The 23,509-nt window shown below is 41.9% G+C and overlaps 1 protein-coding gene across 5 annotated transcripts in view; it reads right to left on the bottom strand.

Annotated features, from left to right (window-relative positions):
• HNF4G (hepatocyte nuclear factor 4 gamma) overlaps window positions 1–23,509 on the bottom strand; it is a 57,631-nt gene that overhangs the window by 9,917 nt on the left and 24,205 nt on the right. For 3 of the 5 annotated variants that reach the window (XR_008331439.1, XM_053395823.1, XM_053395822.1), the window contains exons 1-3: window positions 9,949–10,125; window positions 7,191–7,362; window positions 3,433–3,527 (exon numbers count right to left, since the gene is read on the bottom strand). Coding sequence is in view for 4 of the 5 variants with exons in the window: in XM_053395823.1 (XP_053251798.1) it covers window positions 3,433–3,527; window positions 7,191–7,362; window positions 9,949–10,066 (385 nt within the window). In the remaining variant the exon portion in view is untranslated. Of the gene's footprint in view, window positions 1–3,432; window positions 3,528–7,190; window positions 7,363–9,948; window positions 10,126–22,839; window positions 22,926–23,509 lie in introns of those variants that run through there. The other 2 variants (XM_053395825.1, XM_053395824.1) reach the window with 2 other exon arrangements.

Consider the following 23,509-nt stretch of genomic DNA (forward strand, 5'->3'; position numbering starts at 1 on the left):
CCCAACATTCTTTTTTCTTTACAAAGCTTTTGAACTGCTGTAGTAGCTGATGGATTTTTTGGGGGAGGATAAGCAATCACACTGATAGGTATGTTTCAATCTGCATATAACTTCGGGACTAGTGACTTAGGAAAGTTTGCTTTAAAAAGTGGATTAAAAAATAACACAACTCCTAATGTGAAACTTCTCTAAAACCACTTTCAGCTTTCAAAAACAACTGACTTCCAGCCAGAGTTCATTTTTAAGGATGTAGCATTGAGAGATGCTAGTATTAGGGTTTGGAGCAGATAGTATGGAGCAAAAATAATCACATAGTAGCCTTTTGAAAGAGAATGGTATGGTGGAACACAAAGCTTGTGTTCGAACAAGGTGTCCCTTTTAATGCAAAAATGAAAGAGATAAATAAGGCTACCCATCAGCTTTGCTGAACCTCTTTTATATCCAAGGTCATATCAAGGAGAGAAAAACAGAGTTGTGATCAACATATTTCTCCATTCCACACAGAACCTCATAACCTTTTGTAAAAGCATCAGTTGTATTTCCAATGATCCGTTTGTTATTTTTAAGGAAGCAATCTGCATCAGAGAAGTTGAGAAGGCAGCACCAATGCTTCAATAAAAATGTGCTCAGTGCACTATATAGTGTTCTGCAGTTTATATGAAGAATGAACACGCTTTATAGTGAAGGCGCACTAGATTCTTAGCCAAGGACATTCATGATGGGCCTTTTATTAAGGTCATAATAAGAAATGTCGTACAGTGATAAACACTAAGTGATAAATGGTCACGTAGACGTGAATCAAGAATGATGCTCCAGTCTTTTTTAACTGGAGAAAAGCTATCTTTTTTCATTTCTTAACTCAGCACCTCAACAACAAAATGTAGTTATGCTTTAAATATAAAATTATACCAGAGGACTGGCATCTAACTACTTTGATCACCCTGAATAAATGGTGGGAATGCATTACAAACCATTTTTTTAAAAAAAGAATGAGAAGTTTTTCAGAAATAAATGTTTTGCCTGCACATAATTCAACTTCAAAGTTTGTTACTAGTCAGTTTGAAAAGCCTATTTTTTGTTTTTTGTTTTGTTTTAAAAAATGTAATAAGCCTATGGTGAAAATTAGCTTGGAGGACTCAAGGAAGAACACAAAGGCAATAATGGAGGAACACTGGCACAGCTCCTAGTGCCCAGATAATTTTGTTCCTAAGCTCTCGCTTGTGATCCTTTATAAGCTGGGAGAGGTTGAAACTAACTTTCATGTGAAGGCTGCAATGGTGGGAGAAGAGGAAAGCCCTGCCAAATATATGCAAGACTTTCTACAAACTTAAAAAGTCTTGGATTTTATAAGGTCATAGCTACATAAAAAGAACGGTGATAAAACTAGTAAGCAAATACTATGACTGAGGTTTTATGGTGCCAAGTGTGCAACCCAAACCACTTTTGTGCTGGACCAGGGGTTGGATTAGTGTCCCTCCACCCAAAGAATTGAACCAGTGTCAGTCCTTACTGATAGCTTGTGAAAAGTCTCCAAATGGATGGATACTGAGCTGGTCTGGGAGCCACAGGATCCTGAGCTGTTCCTGCTCCTTGATGGCAGCAAGCCCAATCTTGCTCCAAATGTCTGCTCCCATCCTTGTGCCTTGCCTGACATGAGAAACAAGTCTGCAGATATGGAAGTGGTTCCATAGCTCCACCTCTCTCCACCTCTGCCCAGACAGGCTCTGGATTGCCCTGGCTGCTCAATGGGGCTTACTCTCAAGTAGGCGGGTACAGAAGTGCAGCCTTAGCTTAAATTGCAGTTCTTTGATGCTAAGCAAATCTTATTGATGTGATTTAATGTGTTATTTTTCTGTTTTCAAAGGGATGCACTTGAGAATTTTGGGGAGTACCTTTCTGAAATTACAAGTATAGCTGCGTGTTAAGTCTTCTACAGCAAGAGAAGGGTCTTTTCCAAGGAAGAACTAAGCAATTTCTGCCTGTCTGTCTGCCACACACCCACAGAGGGCAAAACAAAACAACATTGCAAGAAGCCTGAAATTTAACTTTTACTTTGAATACGTCAGTTGCAAAGGAGAATTAAGCTTGGCATTATTCTCCCTCATCCCTTGGGATTTTCAGCATTACCACCTCCTTTTGACTTAAAAATCAACCACCATACAATGTTTTCACCTGGAATTCAGAACAGATGGGATTTGTTCAGTGTGAATATATAAGCTGCCTTCCAACGAAGCTCCTTCAGTCTGTCCAAAATGATCTTGAATTCAACACATGCTGAGGGCTAAAAGCTGCCCTTGTAGACAAAGAGCAGTAACACTGGGAGTCACGTGTCTCCTTCCCAAAAACAATTTTTGAAGAAGAAGAAATGAAAAGCATCCTCTGTGGAACAGCAGAGTATGGAATGTTGAACCCCACTTTTTAAAAATTCCATTTTTTATCTTAAAGCTCCCACCATGCAGGAAACATAAGAACAAAGGAATAGCCCTGCTGGACCAAGCCAGTGGCCCACTGACTCCAGCGTCCTGTTTTCGCAGTGGTCAACTAGATGCCCATTGGAAGCCAGCGAGCAGGACTTGAGCACAACAGCAATTTCCCCTCCTGCAGTTTCCAGCAACTGGAATTTGGAAGAATACTGCTTCTGACCATGGAGGCAAAGTGCAGCCATGGTGGCTAGTATCCATCGACATTCTTATCTTCTGTGAATTTGTCGAATCTTTTAAAGTCATCCAGCAGCCACCACTACTTCTGGGGTGGATTCCATAGTTTATCTATGCCTACTTCCAGACATGCTAAAATATAGGAGAACTCATGAGTCTGCTTTTAAACATCCTTCTGCATAGAAATGAGGTCTGTATAGAACCATTGATGGTTCTATGTCAATGGTTCTTTTTTTCCTGTCCCATTTCTAAAGAACTGGATGCACAAGGTAGATTGCAATAAATTGGGAATAGTATTAATAATATAAGAGGCCTCACAACAAACCTATGTTTCCTATTACTATTGCAATTTTACAGATGAAGATCTGAGGACAAGAGTGCATGTAAGGTCACCAAGCTACAGCTGAGCCAGTGTGAACTCAGATCTTACCTGCCTAAATCCACCACTTTGTCCATGAGGCCACAATGACTTGAGAAGATTAAAAAAATTTTTTATCAAGTTCAACTAAAACAAAGAATATCTCGTAGCATGCAGAACTAGAGGAAAGCAGGCTTTGCTTTGTTTTCAAATGACCCATGTGTCAAATCTTAGCATTAACCAAAAATTACATAGCAAGTTGACTTCTTATTGGAGACATATTTCGACTGCTATAAAAATCTCCTTCTTTTGCAGGCACAACCAATATATATTCATTAGGCATTTGCTTATAGATTTTGTTTCCTGCTAATTGATATGAAGTGTTTTCCTCTGAACAGGAGGTTAAAAAAAAGTTACCTTCCTTCTTCATCCCAGCGCGAAAACACTTTCTTAAGCGACAGTATCTGCATTGATTTCTCTTGTCCTTATCAACAGTACATTGCCGGCTAAATCTGTTGGACAGAATCGAGGGTAAATATATTAGAGTGCAAGTAAAGGAGGGTCCTGATTAGCACAGCTGAAACAATTAATGGGCACTGTCAAAACAATGTCTCCAACTATCAACCTTCAGTGGTATTTTTTCTTTAATCAGCCTTGAAACATTTCTCTTTGCCATTCTTCTACGGAATAATTCCTTGTGATGGGCAAGTAAAATCCCATTAGGTTATTTGTCTGCTCTGGCATGTGATTTCCAAGGGGGGCCCAGATCTTGTAGAAAGCATTCAGGCAAGGCTTGAAGGAAACAGCTTTCTGCTCTTGCTTGTCCCTGGCATCTGGAATTCAAAGGTAGACTGCCTTTGTTCATGGAAGCTACTGGAATGAGCCTGGCTATAGCCTTTGATACTGATGAGATCATAGAATCGTAGGGTTGGAAATGACCATGAGGGTCATCTAGTCCAACCCCCTGCAGTGCAGGAATCTTTCACTCAATGTAGGGCTCAAACCCACAACCCTGAGTCTCATGTTCTTACCAACTGAGCTATCCCAATGTACTCTTAGCTTAGGCTAAGAGATGGTGACTGGCCCAAGGTTACTCAGCCTTCATGGCTGAATGGATATTTGAACCCTGATCTCCCAAGCCCTACTCCAACACTCTAACCACTACACCACACTAACTTTTATAACTGAGTGCAGCCCAATGGCCATATGTGGCCCTAGGCCAAATTTCACGAACAATCACTCAGCTCTTCAGACATTGTGTTCTCACTCTTGCTGCCCCTCTGAGAACTGCTTCTGCTTCTGCATGTGTGAGTGTATATGCACCTGTGTGTCTGTGTGAGTGAGAAGAGGTAGAGAAGAAGAGAAAGAATGGGGTGGGACACCATGCAATAAGGCAATTCTAACCCTGCTATTGACTCTGGCCACATTTACCATACACTGAAAGTGCTATGATACAATATTAAATGGTCATGGCTTCTCTGAAAGAATTATGGGAGCTGTAGTTTGTTAGGGGTGCTGAGAGTTGCTAGGGGATGGCTATTCCCCTGACAGACCTACAATTGTCAGAGTTCCCTGTGAAGAAGGATTGTTTGTTGAACCAGTCTAAGAATTGTAAATCTGTGAGGAGAATAGGGGTCTCCTAACAGCTCTTGGTACCCTTCAAACTACAGATCCCAGAATCCTATGGGGGAAGAACTGACTGATTAAAATGGTATCATAGTATTGTATCTGTATGGTCTCTAGCTCTACCCACCACTCATTAACTTTTCCCATGGATCCACTGTCCTCCATAGGAAAGAGGGCCTTAACCAAATTTAAAAACAAACCCAAACTCTGCAAGTGATACCCATGTCAAAACGAGGTGATATCCCCATCTGAGATGCACTGAAGCACCTAGGAAGGTTTTCTTCCCCTGAAGCGATGGGACACCCTATAACACATTTGTCTTGGGAGGGAGAGTGCAGGGCTTTCAAGCTTTCAAGTAATTATGGGGCAAAGCAGGAGAATGCCCCAGCCAGAGAAATAGTTTTTGGCTGTTTGTCTGGGTTAGACCATCATTTTAGCTGTGGTGGTGCAATTAACTAGAGCTGCTGCGCTTAAAATGGGCTGATGCAATCAGGCAAGTTAAATTGCTTTATTTAACTTGTGTAAGGACTGAAATCAAGTACACACTGATAAATGCTGAGGTTCTCCTGGATTTCAATATTAACATATGGAGATGTCTTTGTATCTGAGAGTCTCAAGATAACTGAAGATCTCGATAAGTCAAGTGATGGTAAAAGCAGGAGGGAGAGTACCTTTTAACCTCAGCAACAGTCCTAGGCAGCCTTCCTGAGAAACGAGAAGGGGATAAAAGGAAATGCCAGAGGGCACCTCGTAGCACAGATCTAGTCAGACTTGAGGGGGGAAAGAACAGAGATAGAGGGACAAAATAGAGCCAAGACAGCATTGCTTGTGAAGCCATAGCTGACGATCAAAATCTACATTTGTTGTCATTTGCAAATGAAAATGGTTTGGTCCAGGATTGCAAATGACTGCTGAGGAAAACAGTTTCATCTTTAATGTGCCAAGTACCACTCTGCAAGGAAACTCTTCTGCATGCAAACAGCGGAGCATTGCAAAGATTAAGAGACAAGAGACATGATTAAAAGGACCCATAGCAGAATCTTGCTGTTAAGAAGTGGCAGTGGGCAGCTGAACACCCAGGGGGCTCAAGTCTTGCCAGGACTGGAATCAGACTGAAGAGTTGCCTGCAGGGGTAGACCGTTGTCTACCTTCAGTTCTAGATTTTTGGATCCAGATCTGTTCCTGTACATGCCGTCACCCCAGTTAAGAAAATCATGTGATTGAACTTGCTTTGGCTGTTCCCAATCGGCAAAAGTTTAGTACCTACAGATCATTTCGCAGACAGCAACTCCCTATAAAGTAAAACCTTTAATGGGTTCAATCCTGTGGAGCTGTTTGCTAATGAAATCTGCTACTGCCCATTCTGCTTTGCTTTTCAAAGACATATTTTCATCTGAACAAGCTTTAAACCTCCTTTAACTGCCATATGTCCTTTTTATTGTGCATTCATGATTACCTGTGCTCGGGGTGGTATTGGGATGGTTATACAGTATGTGATCCCATTTTTATGCCTGTTTGTGCCTGCAAAAGTTTCAGGGTAGACATGCCACTTAATTTCCAATCAGTGCATGTCTCGTAACTTCCCACTGAAACCCTGTAACTTTTCATACCACAAAAAACTCCAGTTTATTTTCTGGCATGCTTTTGTTAAGCCATAGCACAGGATGGCAATATTGTGGTGACATTTGGATAGCATCACAGGACAACCAAAAAAGCAGAATGGTGAGTGGATGGTCCAGTATAAATCCACCACTGAGGCATTATTATGGAGTCAACAGTATGTTGAAGAACACACCTGCCAAAAGAGGAGGTGCACTTCTTGGCCTTTACATCGCCACTCCATGCGTCAGGGTCTGAACTTCTGCAATGAGAACCTGCACAAGTAAGAAACCTGATCTTCCCCTTTTTTCACTTGAGAGTGGGAACCCTGATGCAGACCTTCAGCTCCCCCAATGTGGAGGGGGCTGTGTAAGCTGTGACAGTGGCCCTTAGTCTTGGCATTGTGTAGTGGTAAGGGAACATTGGAATGTACTCAATACCATGGTCAGACCATTTGCCCATCTAGTTCAGTATTGTTCATTCTGACGGGCAATGGCTCTCTGGGGTCTCTTGTGCACTGCCTGCAGCCACATCTTTTGAACCTGGGACCTTCTTCATCGAAAGCGAGTGCTCTGCCAAATAAGGCATGATCCCTTCCCATTAAATATGACACCTGTCATCTCAATACAGTGGTACCTCGGGTTAAGAACTTAATTCGTTCCAGAGGTCCGTTCTTAACCTGAAACTGTTCTTAACCCGTGGTACCACTTTAGCTAATGGGGCCTCCCGCTGCCGCCGCACAATTTCTGTTCTCATCCTGAAGCAAAGTTCTTAACCCGAGGTACTATTTCTGGGTTAGCGGAGTCTGTAACCTGAAGGGTCTGTAGCCTGAGGTACCACTGTATATTGGATTCTGGAACCCCACCTGGTTTTATAAAGAGCGGGATAGTAAAGGTTCAAATAAATAAATACTGCATGATGTACCTCTGAGATGGGATTATTTCTCCTACCTGCAGGTGTAAACATGATTCTTTCGTATGCTGCGTCGGAAGAACCCCTTGCATCCATCGCAACTGGAGGCGCCATAATGCTTGCCTGTTGCTCTGTCTCCGCATATTGCACAAAGGCCACCAATTCCACTGTCTGCAGTGTTCATGCCGAGCGGCTCTGCTGAGCAACTGTCTGAGGAAGGGGAAGAACAAGGTGTACAGTTCGGTGTAGAGCCTTGACGGGGAGGAATACAACAATGTGGCTAAGTTACACCATACTGGAGGGCTTACTGGCCTTCTCTTTTAATTAGCATTCACCATCCCAAGACTGCAGAAAACACAACATGCCTAATTACCCCTGATTGTTATTCTAATGAATGCCTTCAAACCTATCGTGCCCACTTGTCAGAATTTATGATGCTCATGACAACGAATGCTTTTTGTTTAAACTCCACGGCTTGCGATAGAAGTTGGGAGTACTGACACAATTGCCCAGCTCTGCATGTGTAGCTAACTACTTAAATATCTTTGTTAGTTTAAATAATTGAGGGACAATGCCATAAGGCAACATTTTCTTGGAGGCTGGTATGCATTAACTGTGCATTAATCTTCAGATGACTTGACAGTGGCCAGCAACATGGTTGACTCCCGGTAAGAAAGCTGTAATATCCAGGGGCCTCCATCCACACAAACAGAAACTAGGGAAGCTGTATTATATGTAGTCCGGCCTTGGGTTATTAAGCTCAGTACTGTCTATGCTCACTTCCTACATTACTGGGCAAATCACCCTCGCCTACTGGGAGCAGGAGCCAATGGTTTCAGATAGGGGACATGCCCAGCCCTACTCAAGAGATGCTGTAGAGTGAGCCTAGGACCGTCTGCATGTAAACTTATAGCCCTAGCATCAAGCTATATAATGAAGCTTTTGGGCTTTCCCCCCAAAGCCAAGGATCTTGTTGCTAAAAAGGTTTGATCAGCTTAGACAGCATCTGTCACCACTGTTTAGGATTTGTGTTTCGATTCAACCTTCTGAGGCAGGTGACTGCCACTGGTTAAAGTAACAGGACCCATTGTTTCTTTGGTGGAAGTGTGCAATCTTAATCCAGTTAAGGAGCAACCAGATGGGCCGATTTCAGCTGCTGGATGTTAGATGTTTTTACTGCATGGAACATACTGGGTTGGAAACCTTGCTGGAATTCTGCGATTGGAAAGCATTCTTATATTCTGCAACCAGAAAAATGTTTATGCAACAATTTCACTACATTAAGACACTTACATAATTGTAAGTGATTCAGCTGTGGTTTTGTTCAAAGAATTCAGTGGAAGCATGTTGGGTTTTGTTTTTGATGTTGTGAGGATAATGTTGTTGTGAGTATTTTTTAAAGGACAGGAAGTAGGAAGCAGGAAGCATGCTGAGGTTAATGGGGTATCAGAAGCTATGTTCAATGAAATCCCACCGTTTGATGAATGTAGGAAGTCTTACTGTTTGCAACGGCTAAAGAATTCTACCCAGAATTAATATATGGTTACCAGACGTCCCCGTTTCCTGGGGACAGTCCCCAGATTTACAAATCAGCCCCCATACAAAATCCATTGAAGTTGAAAAGTGTCCCCGGATTCATTGAAAAAATCTGGTAACCCTAAATTAATAGTTACATGAAAATGTTATTTATCTCTTCAAAAATCAAAATTATGAAAACAAATGATCAAACTTAAATTGGCAGTTGACTGGTATTTCCCCAAAATTTCTTGCTTCCAGTATTGCTCCACTTCTGCCTATTCTGTTATTAAACCACAGCATCAATGTATATTACATGTATTCCAATGCAAAAGCTAACATTTTAAATAAAGCAAAGCAACTGTACACTCTCAAAATCATGCGGAGATTTCTCTTTCATTAAATGGTTTTGTTCCTTTCACCTTGATAAATACCAATAAATACCAAGAGATCAAATTTGTGTGAATATAGTTTTAAATGTAATTAGCACTATTTAAGTCTTAAATGTCTTGATACAAGGTATAAAGGATGAACACTTATTTACAAGGAACATGATCAAAAAGATTTAATCGTTATGTCCAAACATGTTAATCTGCTTTTATATGAAAAGTTAAATAGTATTTGCTTCATATCCCATTCACGAGTTCTTACTGCACTCTTTGTGTCGGCAATTTCTACCCAACCAAAGTTAAAAAGTGACTTTAACCAAATAGCTAAAAGTTGTCCCAGCTAACCATTAGCCTGGAGAGAGTTGTTGTGATTAACAACTCAGTCCAGTTTGCATATCAACGCTCTGGAAATATTACCGTATATTAAACTTATCAGCTGCAAATAGACATCAATATACTTTTTCTGTGTGACCCATTATTTTTCCCTCTGGACATTTGTATCTTAACTGTCATTTTAAAATATCATGTACAAAAATATTTCTCATTCCCAAACTGCCAAAGATAGTTACTCATGCATCTTACAGTAAATAAAATAAACACAGAAAGAACCTCCTCTAACATTTTTCTTTGTTTGATTAACTGACCGATGACAATCCTGTTCAGTTACTTTATTATGCAGAACTGCCATTTTATTTTCTGTACCATAAAGATGGTATAATGTTATTAACATGCATTTTGAGATGAAGTGGAGAGAGACACAGAGAAATGTAATTTTCAAAAGCAAACCTCAGCTACACAATTAAGAGTAAAACCCTTTTATAATGTTCATTTCTTTTTCTTTCTTGCTCACTCAAACACTCAGGTTTTCATCTCTGAGAAGATACAAACTCACCACTGCCATTATACAAGACTTGCATTGTTTCAAACTCCAAACTAGTATAGCTGGGATCTAAGACTTCTGTATAATTTGCCATTTCCATGTCCAGGACGGATTCAGAGATCCTCATCATTGAACATAAACCTTGAAAGTGACTACTTCTCCAGGAAAGAAGATGTGAACCACTCTGTTTTTCTGGCAATCAGTAATTGATAATCCAAGTGCTAACTCTAACTATATCACTTATGTGTTGCAATGGGAGGAGTCATAAAACCAGCTAAGTATGCCATGCCATGCCTTGTATCATTCCCCTTTTTATGGGACACAATTAGCTATTTCTTGCGATAATATTGGGACATTTCATGGGAGCCTTTAAATGAGAGTTCCAACTGGCTTGACTCAAATGCTTCCAGTTTTTCTTAAAAAACAAAACAAAACTGTCCCCCTCTTTTTTGTTGTTGGCTGACAACAGATTGTCTCTTACAGCACACAAATTATCGGACTTAAATTAACAGAAACTCCATAAGATGAGAGCCAGTGTGGTGTCAGGGTTGGACAAGGCCCTGTGGGACCAGGGTTCAAATTCCTATGCAGCCAAGAAGCTCACTGGGTGACCCATGGGCCAGTCTTCATCTCTCAGCCTAAGACACCTCACAGCCTTGTTGTGATGAGAAAATGGGGACAGGGAAGAACTATATGTGCTAGCTTCAGTTCCTTGGAAGAAAGGCAAGATATAAAGGTAAACATAAATAAGTACAAGACTGCAGAGGCAGAAAGACTTTTTCTAATTAAGCAGCTGTGATTATTACAGTCCTCCTTGCGTAGCAAGGCAAGAAAGAGGTTTGTGAATATTGTATGGCAAAGTTAGTTCCAGAGAGGGCAACATGGGTCACCACCTCATAATGAATCAGACCACGGGCCCATATAGCTTATCAGCACTGTGACAGACCTGGCAATGGCTTTGCAAAGTTTTAGATAGTTGTGTCCCCCCAGACCTACCTAGAAATGCCAGATTGGAAATGCTGTACCACTGAGATATGGGCCTTCCTCTAACTGAGGTGGAAATTGGCAAGCAAGAGATATAAAAGTGGGGGGACCAGATCTTAATTTCACATATGGGGTCTGAACAGAGGGTGGCTGACTCAGAATGGGGCCATGGGATTGTACTGGATGGCTTGGTGGAGATGTCAAGCCAGTGAACTGCAGTTGTGAAAAAAGGTAAATTCCATGCTAGGAATCATTAGGAAAGAGACTGAGAATAAAACTGCCAACATCATAATACCTTTACACAAACACACACACACACACACACACACACACACACACACTATATGTTATTTATAGTCTGATCTTTAAAACATTTTATTATTGCGTCACAACACAGACTGTTAAATGTTTCTGTACTTATAGACTATTTTCTCTTTCAGGGGTATGTATTTAATAATTATTCAAATAAAGCTACTATGAAGGCAATGCACTTTACACTTGTAAGCATGGGAAATGTCAAGGAGGAAGGTGGATGTTGCTCTTTCTGGCTTGACTGGCATGTGTCAGAAGTAATCCTGCAACTGAGATTGAAGATATATCTGACAAGAGTGGCTTTGAATAGGATATTGTCGTGATTTTGAAACAGTTTTTTTTCTCATAGCAAATACTTACTAAAATGCAAGCTAAAATGTAAAATGAAAACAGGAACATATATTGTAAAGACAGAATTTCTCTAGATAATTTATCCTAGCCGGAAAAGCACTTACCCACCTGGATGGAAATGTTAATTTTATTTTCATTAACTTGGTTTATACGTATTTCTCTTAATGTGAAAAATAAGATGATTTCCTCATTGGGGGGGGAATCATTTGGTGTATCTTGCTTTGAAATTTTAGAACTGTAGCTATAAAGGTAGTTCACAATATTTCACAGTGTATAGGTTGCAAACATAACAGGCTATGGCAGGAAGCCTCTTTAACTTGTGAACAGCATCTAAAACATGTACTCTCTGCATAACTAGTCTCCACCACATGCACAACTTACCACAAAGAATAAGTGAATGAGTTAAATATATGTGGCATGTTTGTGTGTTGGAATTTACCAACTTAGCCCTCAATTATTCCTAGAGATTCTGTTCAGGGGAAGGTTTTTGTAAACCACTTTGAGGTTTTTCCTGCACTCATGAGGTATATAAATTTGATTACATTAATAAATAAGGAAATAATAATGATGATGATTGTGCTAATAATTGCAAGTTCATAGTTTGGTCCTGCACCCTACATATTTACACTTTACTCACTAGAGAGACACAAATACATTCTTAGCAGCCCCCATGAAAACAGTCAATCCAGTTCTTTGTTGCAAGTGTGCCCATTCCACAGAAATGCACTAGCTGATGCAGATTGAATACTTTCTTTGATCCTCTGTTCAGCATTACTACTTTGTGTTCTCCGAACATTTGCTGACAAGCTACCACACACACACACACACACACACACACACCAATCAAAGTAATTCATTACTTGGCAATGTACTCTTTGTATGATACACTCCCCTGAAAGAGCTGTAAAACGGTGACTTGTTGCATCCCATTAATAGTTAACATGGTGTTCTGAACCTTGCTCAAATGGGGGAAAGAGTCTCAGATAATTGAAGTTGTTGATGAAGCACAAAGTAGCCATCCTGCAATTCCACAAATACTACATTCAGGCTTCCATATTTTCACTTGCCATGCTTGCTGTGGTGGGCAACCTGCTGCAGTCTGACAAGTGTAATATGCTGACCTCTCTTTGGAGCTTTGAAGCTGTGGGAGCGTGGATGTGTGGTCCTCCACCCGTTTGCTAGCTTCAAGGTTAGCTGGGAGTGGTTTGGTCTCCACACTTTCCTGCTTCGGAGCATGAGCTCCTTAGCTCTATGGCCATCAAGTGGGGAAAGCCCTCAGGCCTCTCTCATAGGAAAGAGAAGCAGCCTATGTCCTTGGCTGCCACTTGATCAAGGCACTAACATTGGTACCCACACAACTTCTACACATCTCGTTCCCACATGAGAGGGGATTTCCGTAGCTGCTGCTACTGCAGGAAAAGGGGATGGTGGAGTCTGCTTGGCCAAACCAGCCAACATATAGGCTGGGGTAGGTTACCACAGTTTGGGGGCTTGGCAAGAAAGGCCAGCCCAACTTGTGAACCCCAGAAAACATTCATACTAGAGCAGGCAAACCGTCACTCCTGAACTATCAGCAGGAAACTGTATGGCAAGGAATGGAAAACCATTTGATGTACTTCTAAAAATAAATATCTCAGGCCATGTTCCATCTAACTTTAAATCCATGGAATCAATAGCCAATTAGACTCTTTTCTTCTGAGTAGCTTATAGTACTTATCTCCTCTTGCCTGGAACCCAGGAGGCGGTGGAGGGGGAAAGCGCCATTTCTGTCTTACTCCCTCAGGAGACTCATAAAAGTTCTTTCTACGGCTCTGAGATCCCATTTGACCGTAACAGCTATGGGGACCTGAGCCAGTGTTCAGCAGATGCAACACATTCCCATGTCCCAATCTTTATCCACTCATTCCTATTTTATTTACAGGTATATATATATTTCAGTTTTTTAATAATTGTTAATCTGCTTAAGAATTAGGTTATAGGCAAATTACAAGCCCTGAATACTAGTGTTCTTGCTCGTGTGTGGTTTGTGATAATGTAATGTATTTCTGGCCTTCAGGCTTTTGTTAGAATCTCACAGGCCTGAGCATTTTTAAACTTACAGATCCAGGAGTGTGTTTGCGATTCTGGTTGTCAAATCTCAAAACAGATATGGAAGGACTGAAGTGTGTACAGAACGGGATTTAGCTCAGTGGTAGAGCATTTCCTTAGCCTACAGAAGGTCCCATCTCTTGTCAGGGATGGGAAAGGTTAGGGTTTTATTTAAGAAGCCTTCAAATGTGGTTTTCATACAGCAGCAACATTTGTTTCTAAATAAAACATCTTGTTCTAAACCAAATATCAGAAAAGGAGATGCCACGCCATGCCTTCCCCCCACTTTCCACTTTAAAGACTTTCACGCAGTGATCAATATAACTGCAAATGTTCTTGGCGCACCATGAAGCAGAAGAGAAGAAACTATTATGATTTCTGGGACTTTTACCAAGCTGTCAGGATTACAATCTCAAGCATTAAAATGTTTCATGCCAAGAAGTGTCAGGATTAAGAATGTTGTCCTAATACTATTTTCTGTGTGCATTGAGTATGTGTGGTTTTGTGTAGGTTTTCTCTCCCCAGTATCCTTCTCAAAACTTTATTAATTGCTTTTTCAAACAGCATTTTTAAGATTTCCTCGAAATAAACCGCGAAAGCAAATCTTCACTTGAAAGGCTTATAGCAGCTGAACAAAACTTTTCTTGAGTTCCTTGCCAAATGGTCTAGGATCCCTCAGGATTCAATATGAAAGCTGCATTCAATTCAAAGCTCCTCCTGGGAACAGCAGCAAAAGAGATAAAGTAAGCTTTGAGAAGTTTTCTCTTTTTTTTACAATTGCCATTGATTTTTCTATAAATCTGGATTTTTAATTTAAAAGATCAGCTCCAGGTGCTATAATTAAAAGTCAGTTCTAAACTAAACATAAAGTCATCCTGAGAGAGAGAGAGAGAGAGAGAGGAGAGAGAGAGAGATGTTGTAGGAAGTAACTAATTCAGCAAAATCACTTGCCCTAGAATTTCTCTCACTATATAGACCCTCTTAACACTCTAGTAGCAGCCTCAGCCTCAAAGTTCATTTCAAGAGTATGCAGTTGTTTCCCTCACTCCCTGTCCCCTTTCAGTGGCCCTGCTGAAGGAGCCTCCTGCGTTGACTTAGTTTGGTTGTGCACTTTCTGCAAAGGAGAAGGGGATATAAGGACCAGGCAGGGGCATCTTAGCCATTTGTGGGAACGGTCCACTGGCCTGGCTCCCTGGTTTCCTTTCGGTGGAAGAAAGAGGAAGTCTTTGGGGCTTCTGGAAAAAATTACCTATACATAGAGCTGCATGTAGGCCATCGCTTGACCTGGACATCTTGGCTCTGGTTCTCAATTTAAATCAGGAATGTCCAAATTCCGTTTCGGGGGCCTAATCCAGCCCGCTGGTCAGTTTAATCGGGCCCCTGTGGCAGTTTATTTCCTGGGGTAAAATCCCCCCCAAAACACCTCAACAACTTCAATCCTAAGAAAAGCTCAACAACTTTGGGGTAAAATCGTAAAATCAACAACTTTGGTTGGCCCTTTGGTCGGCCCCCACGGCCCTTCACTTCATCAAATCTAGCTCTCTTTGAAAAAAGTTTTGACACCACTGATCTAAACCCACGACCTTCCGCCCCCACTCCCACCAATTACTTTAATTTAGCTTGGAGAGAATTGTGTGTTATTTATTGCATTCCTGTTCTGGGGGCAGGGTTTCTATTTGATTTTAATATCTGAACTAAGTGTAACTTCCATGGTGCTTTAAAAACACACAATAACAATAACAGGCCCTTTAGTCATTCACTCTTTAAATAAAACACACACACACACACACACACACACACACACACATATATATATATATATATATATATATATATATATATATATATATGCATTTGTCATCTACACCAGGGAATGGGAAATCTGTGCTCCTTCGAATCTTGTCAGGCTCCAACTTCCATCAGCCTCAGCCTCAGCCAGCGTGGCCAGTGATCAGGGATGTTGGGGATGGTAGTCCAATACTTGTAGGGTCACAAGTTGCTCATCCCTGAGGTACACTCTTCTACAAAACCAGAGGGGCCTCACATAGTGGTGGATCATGCAGATAGGGCAAATAGAAGAGGGCACAGCTTAATGATAAAAGATACTACCCTAGACACAGAGAGAGAAGTGCAAGATGGAGCCACCACTTCTGGCAACAGCCTTGTCTTTCTTCTTACTCAGAGTCTCACCCTTAGAGGAAGGATGGCCGTTCAAGTTATTGTACTGTACTTTTAAAAGATTCTGCGCTCATTACCAGCTGATAAGAATGCTATCAGAAAGCATTCCTGTGCTATCTGCAAGGCTCCCTTGGCATGCTAATTATCCTGTTTTCTATTAGAGTTTGATCATTCAAAGCAGGATATAAAATAGAAAACACGCTAATAAAAATCAAGGTTATAAAAAGCTTCCTGAAAAACCAATTCAAACAGCCACTGTGAGTTCTCAGGTTTGCACCCTGAAACAGCTATCAAACTCTCTCTTTTCCTTAAACATCCACCATACTTATGAGACATTTCTTTCATGTCACTGTTCTGGGACTGCCAAATCCTCACCAATGCTCTATCAATCACCAATAGTTAACTCTCTCATCACTTGTAAAGGTAAAGGGACCCCTGACCATTAGGTCCAGTCGCGAACAACTCTGGGGTTGTGGTGCTCATCTCGCTTTACTGGCCGAGGGAGCCAGCGTACAGCTTCTGGGTCATATGGCCAGCATAACTAAGCTGCTTCTGGCAAACCAGAGCAGTGCACGGAAACACTGTTTACCTTCCTGCTGGAGTGGTACCTATTTATCTACTTGCACTTTGACATGCTTTTGAACTGCTAGGTTGGCAAGAGCTGGGACCGAGCAACAGGAGCTCACCCCGTCGCGGGGATTCAAGCCACTGGCCTTCCGATCGGCAAGCCCTAGGCTCTGTGGTTTAGACTGCAGCACCACCTGCATCACTGGTAGTCCATGTTATATTGAAGACTAGCACTGGGAAGATGTAATCAACCCAACGATTTCCTTAAATTTCAAGGCGGTGGGGCAAAAGCATTCCCCGAATATTGGCTTGATTTTCAGTGGATGAGTGAATTTTCAGAATATTTGTCTTTCCCTTAAATACAATTCTGTCAGGATGCTGTCAGCGGCTTCCGGCTGGTTGCCCAGGAAAGTATAAAGACAAGGAAAAGCTTCTTACAGTCCTTTTTTATTTCAGTCCTTACACAGATAGGCTATAGAACCCGGCCTCTTGGATAATGGTGTTGTCCCAAGTGAATCTCCACCCCCCCCATCTCTCCCACTTCATCACTTCTACAGGTGCTGCTACGTGCCCTCTGTCTTCAAGCTCTTTGCTCTCCTACTTTTCAGGCTCGTCAGGTTCTGGGAGATGGAGGGTCTGGAATGCTTTCTAATGACAACACGTCAACTGGGTGTTGTTCCAGCTCTTCCATGATTTCCCAGCTTTTCCCCATCTGCCTCTGAGCTGCTACTTCCCTCAAACCCCTCTTGTAAATCTATATTGTCTTCCTCTTCCTCCTCCCTGGAAGCGCCAGAATGGGGAGGCGGTCTCCACCACTCTTCCTTCTCTGCCCAGTCTCTGACACCTTCCCTCTCCTCCTCCTCCAGCATCTTGTTCTCACACTTCCACAACTTCAAATAGTCAGCATGTGACTATGCTAGTTCCCAGGAGCACTGCTGGGAACAAAAGATGGCTACCATACACAGAATTGTGGCCAACTTGCTAGCACGCATCATTAGACTAATGACCACCTGAGATATTTTTCCATCTTCGCCGTATCAAGCAGTCAGTCCCTGACCTTTCCCTCCCTGACCTGGCCATAGTGATCCATGCGATGGTCACCTCCAGGCTTGACTACTGTAACTCGCTCTATACAGGGCTGCCCTTAGTTTCAAGTCCCAGAAACTCCAGCGGGTGCAGAATGCTGCAGCAAGGCTCCTCACGGGGTCCTTACCATTCACCAAGTGCTCTACCAGCTGCACTGGCTCCCAGAGGAGTATAAGGTGCTGGTTTTGGCCTTTAAAGCCCTATGAGGCCAAGGACCCTCGTACTGACGGGACCACCTCTCCTGGTATGCCCCGCAGAGGACCCTAAGGTCCACGAATAATAATAGTTTAAGGTCCTGGGCCTTAAGGAAGCCAGACTATCCTCCACCAGGGCCAGGGCTTTTTCAGTGACGGCTCCGACCTGGTGGAATGCTCTGTCCCACAAGACTAGGGCCCTGCAGGACTTGATCTTCTTCCGCAGGCCCTGTAAGTCAGAGCTATTCTGCCTGGCCTTCAATTTGAATTAGCCTGATCCTCTATTCCCTTTTCCCTTTTCTCTTCTCTGAAGAAACCCTTTCTGGGACCCCACATTTAAATTCTTCCCTGGTCTCGTTGCTGGCCTTAGTAGGACCAACTTGGCCAGTTAACCCTGGTGATCATTTGATGTCTACTGACTGGGGTTGTTGGTTTTTTCCCAAAATGACCCCTGAATTTTTGAATTTTATTGATATTGATGCTGCATTTTATGTTGTATTTTATGCTGTTTTATGCTGTTTTTAAGCCACATTTTAATCAATGTTTTATATTTGCTGTTAGCCTCCCTGAGCCCAGTTTTTAAACCGGGAAGGGCAGAGTATAATAAACAAACAAACAAACAAAAGTTTATTTGTACAGCAAATCTTCCTCAGTGTATAATTTCACTTTCTTCCATTTATATCCCCCTTTTTTTCATCATAGAAGGTGATATACATGGGATTCCAGTAGATGAGTTCAGTTCATTGAGTTCAAATGAGGCTTATTCCAAAGAATCCTGCTAGAATTCCCCCCCCAAAAAAACCATTGTTTTGACCACTCAGGTTGTAGTTACTTCTTTCCACCATGTGAATGAATAGGAACCACAATAGCTTGAAACCAGACACATGTGTGGACTATAAACAACAAAAGCATTGCCTGAGTGCATCCAGTCCCTAAAACGATAGCTGTGCATATGACTGTCCTCTTGGTGCTTTATCATTATATTTTGAATGTAGGAAAGTTTCTGCAAGCGATCCCCTGGGGATGTGTAAATTAGGGCTGCAAACAATCTCATAGCTGTGTCAACTGATGTGATCATTTATAAATTGACAAACAGCAATTTTAATAGGTGAGGATGAGACTGAGCTCACTTTGAAAGTGTTCAATCTTTAACATTTGTCTGACCAGGCTAGCCTAACCATGCCTACCAGTTCAGTCTATCCTACTGAACTCAACAGGGCCCACTTTCAGGTTAGTGGGGTTAGGACTGCAGCCTAAAGGCAGGATTGACTTAACCAGACCCATCAGCAGAAGCCCTGAGCAAGGACTTCTACTTACACAATGGGTCTTTCCTCCCTCTCCTCCCTCCCCCTCCACATGCCCTGCACCCCCCAGAATTGGCTCTGGGGTGGATTGGGAGAGCCTCTGGGTTAGCATTCAGGGGGAGGGGGAAAGGAGGATTGTTTTTCCTGGCAAGCTGGAATGCTTATACACACAGTGACTGGAAGAGCACCACACTCAAGAATAGGCACACAAATGCTATTAAACATGACTACCTTAGGTTGGTTAATTTAAATGGATCTGTTCTAAGGAGACCATTTCACCACACTGCCTCTAGGAATTGTGCTTCCATATTTAATGTAGTATAGAACAGGGATGGGGAACTTGCAGCCCTCCAGATGTCATTGGCCTATGGCTTCCATCATCCATGTCCATTGGTCATGGTAGCTCAGATTGGTGGGAGCTCCAAAGTCTAATGTTTGGAGAACCCTAGGTTCTCCATTCTTGTTACAGTATGTGAGTAACAGAAATGGGGAGGGGGGTGTTAACCTGTGTTTCGATTTCTGCTGTGTTTATATAATCAGGATGGTGATAATATTTTCATTTTCTAGAAGACAAAGTGTTCTAGGGTATAGATTCGCAATCATCAGGTGGGGATTTGCTGAGTTACAGTTAAATGACATGTGACTAGTGCAGTTAGTTAAATATTGCTTAAGTCAAGTAACTTATTCCTTTTCCAATTTAGGAGACAGAAAAACTGAGGGAGGGTAGAGTGAAAAAAGGGGAGGAAATAGGAGAGAGTTCACATGTGAGATAAATGTCATGCTGTGGTTGGTTTATATATGATAAAAAACCTCCTTGGTGAAGAATAGTTAGGCAATTAGTACTTCGTTAATAATCTTTCATGGAAAACTTTGGCTCATGTTTGATCATAAACATTTTATGTAGATGATTAGATAAGTTTTATACACATCTTATCCTCAGTTACCTTGAGAAGCACATACATTCATAAAACGGCTGTCTTTATTGGAGAATTACTGTTTGCTTGGGGTTTTTTACCCCTGGAAAGGGAGACGGAATGCTAAAAACCAAGACTGGAGCTTGATAACATAATAGAAAATGGAAGGGGGTGCCAAATTTATAATCCCAGTTTTCTATCTGCTTTCTCTTCATTGATCCTCTAATGGAAGTTTGTCTGTTGAGACCTTTCCATATGATCATTTTTTAAGGTGACATGGCATGACAACACTTTAGGGCCACAACTTGGATTTCTCCTACCAACATGTAGTTGTTAAGTGACTGGGTCTCTTCTCTGCTTGGTGGGTTTCTGCAGGCATGAGGAAAGCAATTTCAAATAACAATTATTTCATGGAAAACAAGCCAGGGGCAGAAAAAGTGGGTTTTGTCTCACCACCCTTTCAGTAATGGTGATAAGGATCCCACAAACCAGACAGGTCAGTAGTTTTCAGGCAGGCTGGCAAACCCTGGTCCACCCTACAACAAAGGGGTGGGGTGGGAATGAGATGGTAGAGTGGACTGACCCACTTCAGATTACTGATGGGGATATATTAATCCTGCACACTCCCCTACGTGACCCCCGCAAAAAAATCCTAACCCCCACAAATTAGTATTTTAAGGGAATATGTTCTATCCTAGCCTTTAACCTACTATACTTGTTTTGTATTTGAACTGAGTTTTTAAACGAAGTGAGGCATTCAAAAATGTTATCCTCTACCTGGCATAGTCTACGCTACCAACTCATCCTGCTGCATGTTTAGACCAAGCTGGTCGTGGAGTGATGAGCTATCAGTCGTTGGATTCTTTATGTGACACAGACTCACACACCTCACTTAGGAACATCAAGCTAGCCACATTAAATCAAACTAATTCAATCATTATTTTGCAATAAGTAGCTGGTAAATGTGTTTCAAAAATCCAATCTAAGTTTCTCTACCCCTACTAATTATTATGTACTTTTAGTATAGTCTATGCAAATCATCAGGGACAGTGGGATCTGTTATTTTTCAGCCTACTCAAGACAGCTTTACATTTTAACTAGAAGCTAAACTGACACAGCAGATTCTTGCTCAAAGGAGCCATGACTAACTGCTTAATGCTTCCCAAGGGGTATGTGTGTTGGCACATCACTGAGATAAGAATTTCAATACATGTGCTTGGCTGCACAATTAGTCTCCTTTTTGTCATTAAGTGAGTTGGTAACAAAGTTTTAGGTTGCCTGCACTGTACCCATATAATGTACATGTCTGAAATTAACATGAAATATGGTCTCTGCTCAACCAGGAAAAGGTATATTTGGGACTAGGGATATCTTGCTTCAGAATACAGTCGTGTCCTATGCTTTATATAAAGTTTCCCTATTAGGGAGTTCTAGGGCTTTCCAGAGAACCTGCTTAGAGCATTACTCTCATTTGCTTGCACAAGGCAAAGGTTAGTCTTCATCCAGTCTTTATTGAGCATTTGTCCTGATTTGCTTCTAGGGTGTTTACACATCTTCCCACATCTTCAGTACATTTCATCTTCACTTTTCAAACCCTAAAAAGTCAAGGTTTTGTTGTTGTTTTAAGTCAATTTGTTGCTCTAAGGCAACAGAGACCTTTATCCACTTTAAATCTGCAAAAAGGGCCAGCTTACCCATAGGCGCTAGGGGTGCGGGGCACCCAGGCGCCGGGCTCTCAGGGGTGCCAGGCCGAGATTTGCAGTCCGGGAATTGAAGAGCCAGGTTAGTCCACAGCTGCTGCTAAGCAGAGCAGAGCCTGTCGGAGCACTGCAGGCTTTTGTTCTGCTGGCACTGAGGCAGCCGGCCAGCTCTGCCCTCCTGCGTGCCTCTGCAGGGATTACTCTCCTTCCTCCACTTGCAGCAGAGAGTTGCGTGCCCCCCCCCAAAAAAAGCTCAACAATTATGAGCTGCCCCCCAAAAAAAGAATTGGGGGTGCTGGGCAGTTTTTTGCACCCCGGCATCACATATGCTAAAGACGTCTGCAAACCTAATATTCTGGTATATAAAGGGCCTGTAGCCCTTTTCTATGTGTTGCTCCTTCCCAACTGTAACACCTGAAAAGGATGACCAACTACATCAGGGATGGGGAAAATCAGGCCTGAGGGTCAAATGCAGCCCTTGGGCTGGAAAATGTCCCCCATTCCAATCAACACAGAATATGGGCTATTCCTAAACTAACTGAATAAATGAGAATAATTGGACTAACAGCATGAACTATGCTCATGTGAGTTCATTACCATTTCTCCTACACACACACACACACACACACACACACACACACACTGCAATGCTGGGCTCAAGGTGTGGTGACATCACATATGTGAACAGGCATCCCTAGTCACTCTTCAAATGCCAAGAGAATACTATACCCAAAGCATAGTCTGGCAGGGATGTTCAGCAATGGACAAATATATTTCCAGTCCCTGTCTCTATTGTATGTTGTACCCAGGGCTGTGCCTAATCAGGTTGGGTTGAGACTGTCCCAATCACTCCAGGTCAGCTGAGCAGCCCAGACACATCTGGGGCTGTCAAGGGGCAGGATGTCATGCAGGAAGGAGAGGAAGGTATGAGTGAGAAGAAAGCATTAAAAGGATGGTCCTACTGGGCAACTGCAAGTTCAAGGAGAAGCAAGTTCTGTGAAGGCCATTGCAACAGGCAGGCCATAAACACCCTTACACACTATAGCCATCAAGCCAACTTCTTCTTTGTCTTTAAATACTCCATTCCTTCTGAAAAGCCTTTCCATTGCTAAATCCAACATTCAGGCTGCCAGATATATATGGTAGTAAAGATCTGCTCTCCGCCACTTCCGATACCTCAAAGAAGGTTTTCAGTTAAATGTTAGGCAAAGGAAACTCATATTACCTGGCAGGTTGTCTGGGTTAAGTTGTTAAGAGTGGTGGTACAATCCTGATCTCCAGGGTTTTTGCAAACAGGTGTTAGGCAAGCATCTGTAAGAAACGGTTTTGGTGTATGAGTTCTCTAGCACAAATCATCGGAATAGGTGACTCTTGGGGTTCCTTCGAACCTTAAACTCTGATGATTTCACTATCATGTATGCCAGGGTTTTGAGGGTTGCTGTTTTTTTACTTTGATTCTTACCTTTGAAAATATAAGAGCCTTTGCCAAAGGTGCAACTCAAGATTCAGAAGAAGTTAGCAACTTCTTAAGTTCAAAGAAAATCCGCCAGACATTTCTAGGAAAACGTGAACTCTTTGTACATTAAATATGAAAAGACGTTCTTTGAAAATGTATTTGTAGTTTGTTGTGAGACTACCCCTTGGTGGCAATTCCTTTAACAATTTATGGAGAGGAGGGTGTCTCTAATACCTTAGTTCTTTTTTCACATGGCCTCAGTTCAAAGAACCAGTTTGTACTTGCTTTGTAATCAAAAGAAAGCTACACCCGTTAAGAAATTTGTCCCATATTAGAATATTCAGTGGAAAAAGTTGCCCAAAAAAAAGTTTAAAGAGCTGCTCAATTTAAATGCTTTAGAAATGAGAGGGTGGAAATCAAAATGAATTCTAAGCATGAA

This window comes from Podarcis raffonei, chromosome 7 (assembly GCF_027172205.1).
Source record: "Podarcis raffonei isolate rPodRaf1 chromosome 7, rPodRaf1.pri, whole genome shotgun sequence".
Classification (NCBI taxonomy): Eukaryota; Metazoa; Chordata; class Lepidosauria; order Squamata; family Lacertidae; genus Podarcis; species Podarcis raffonei.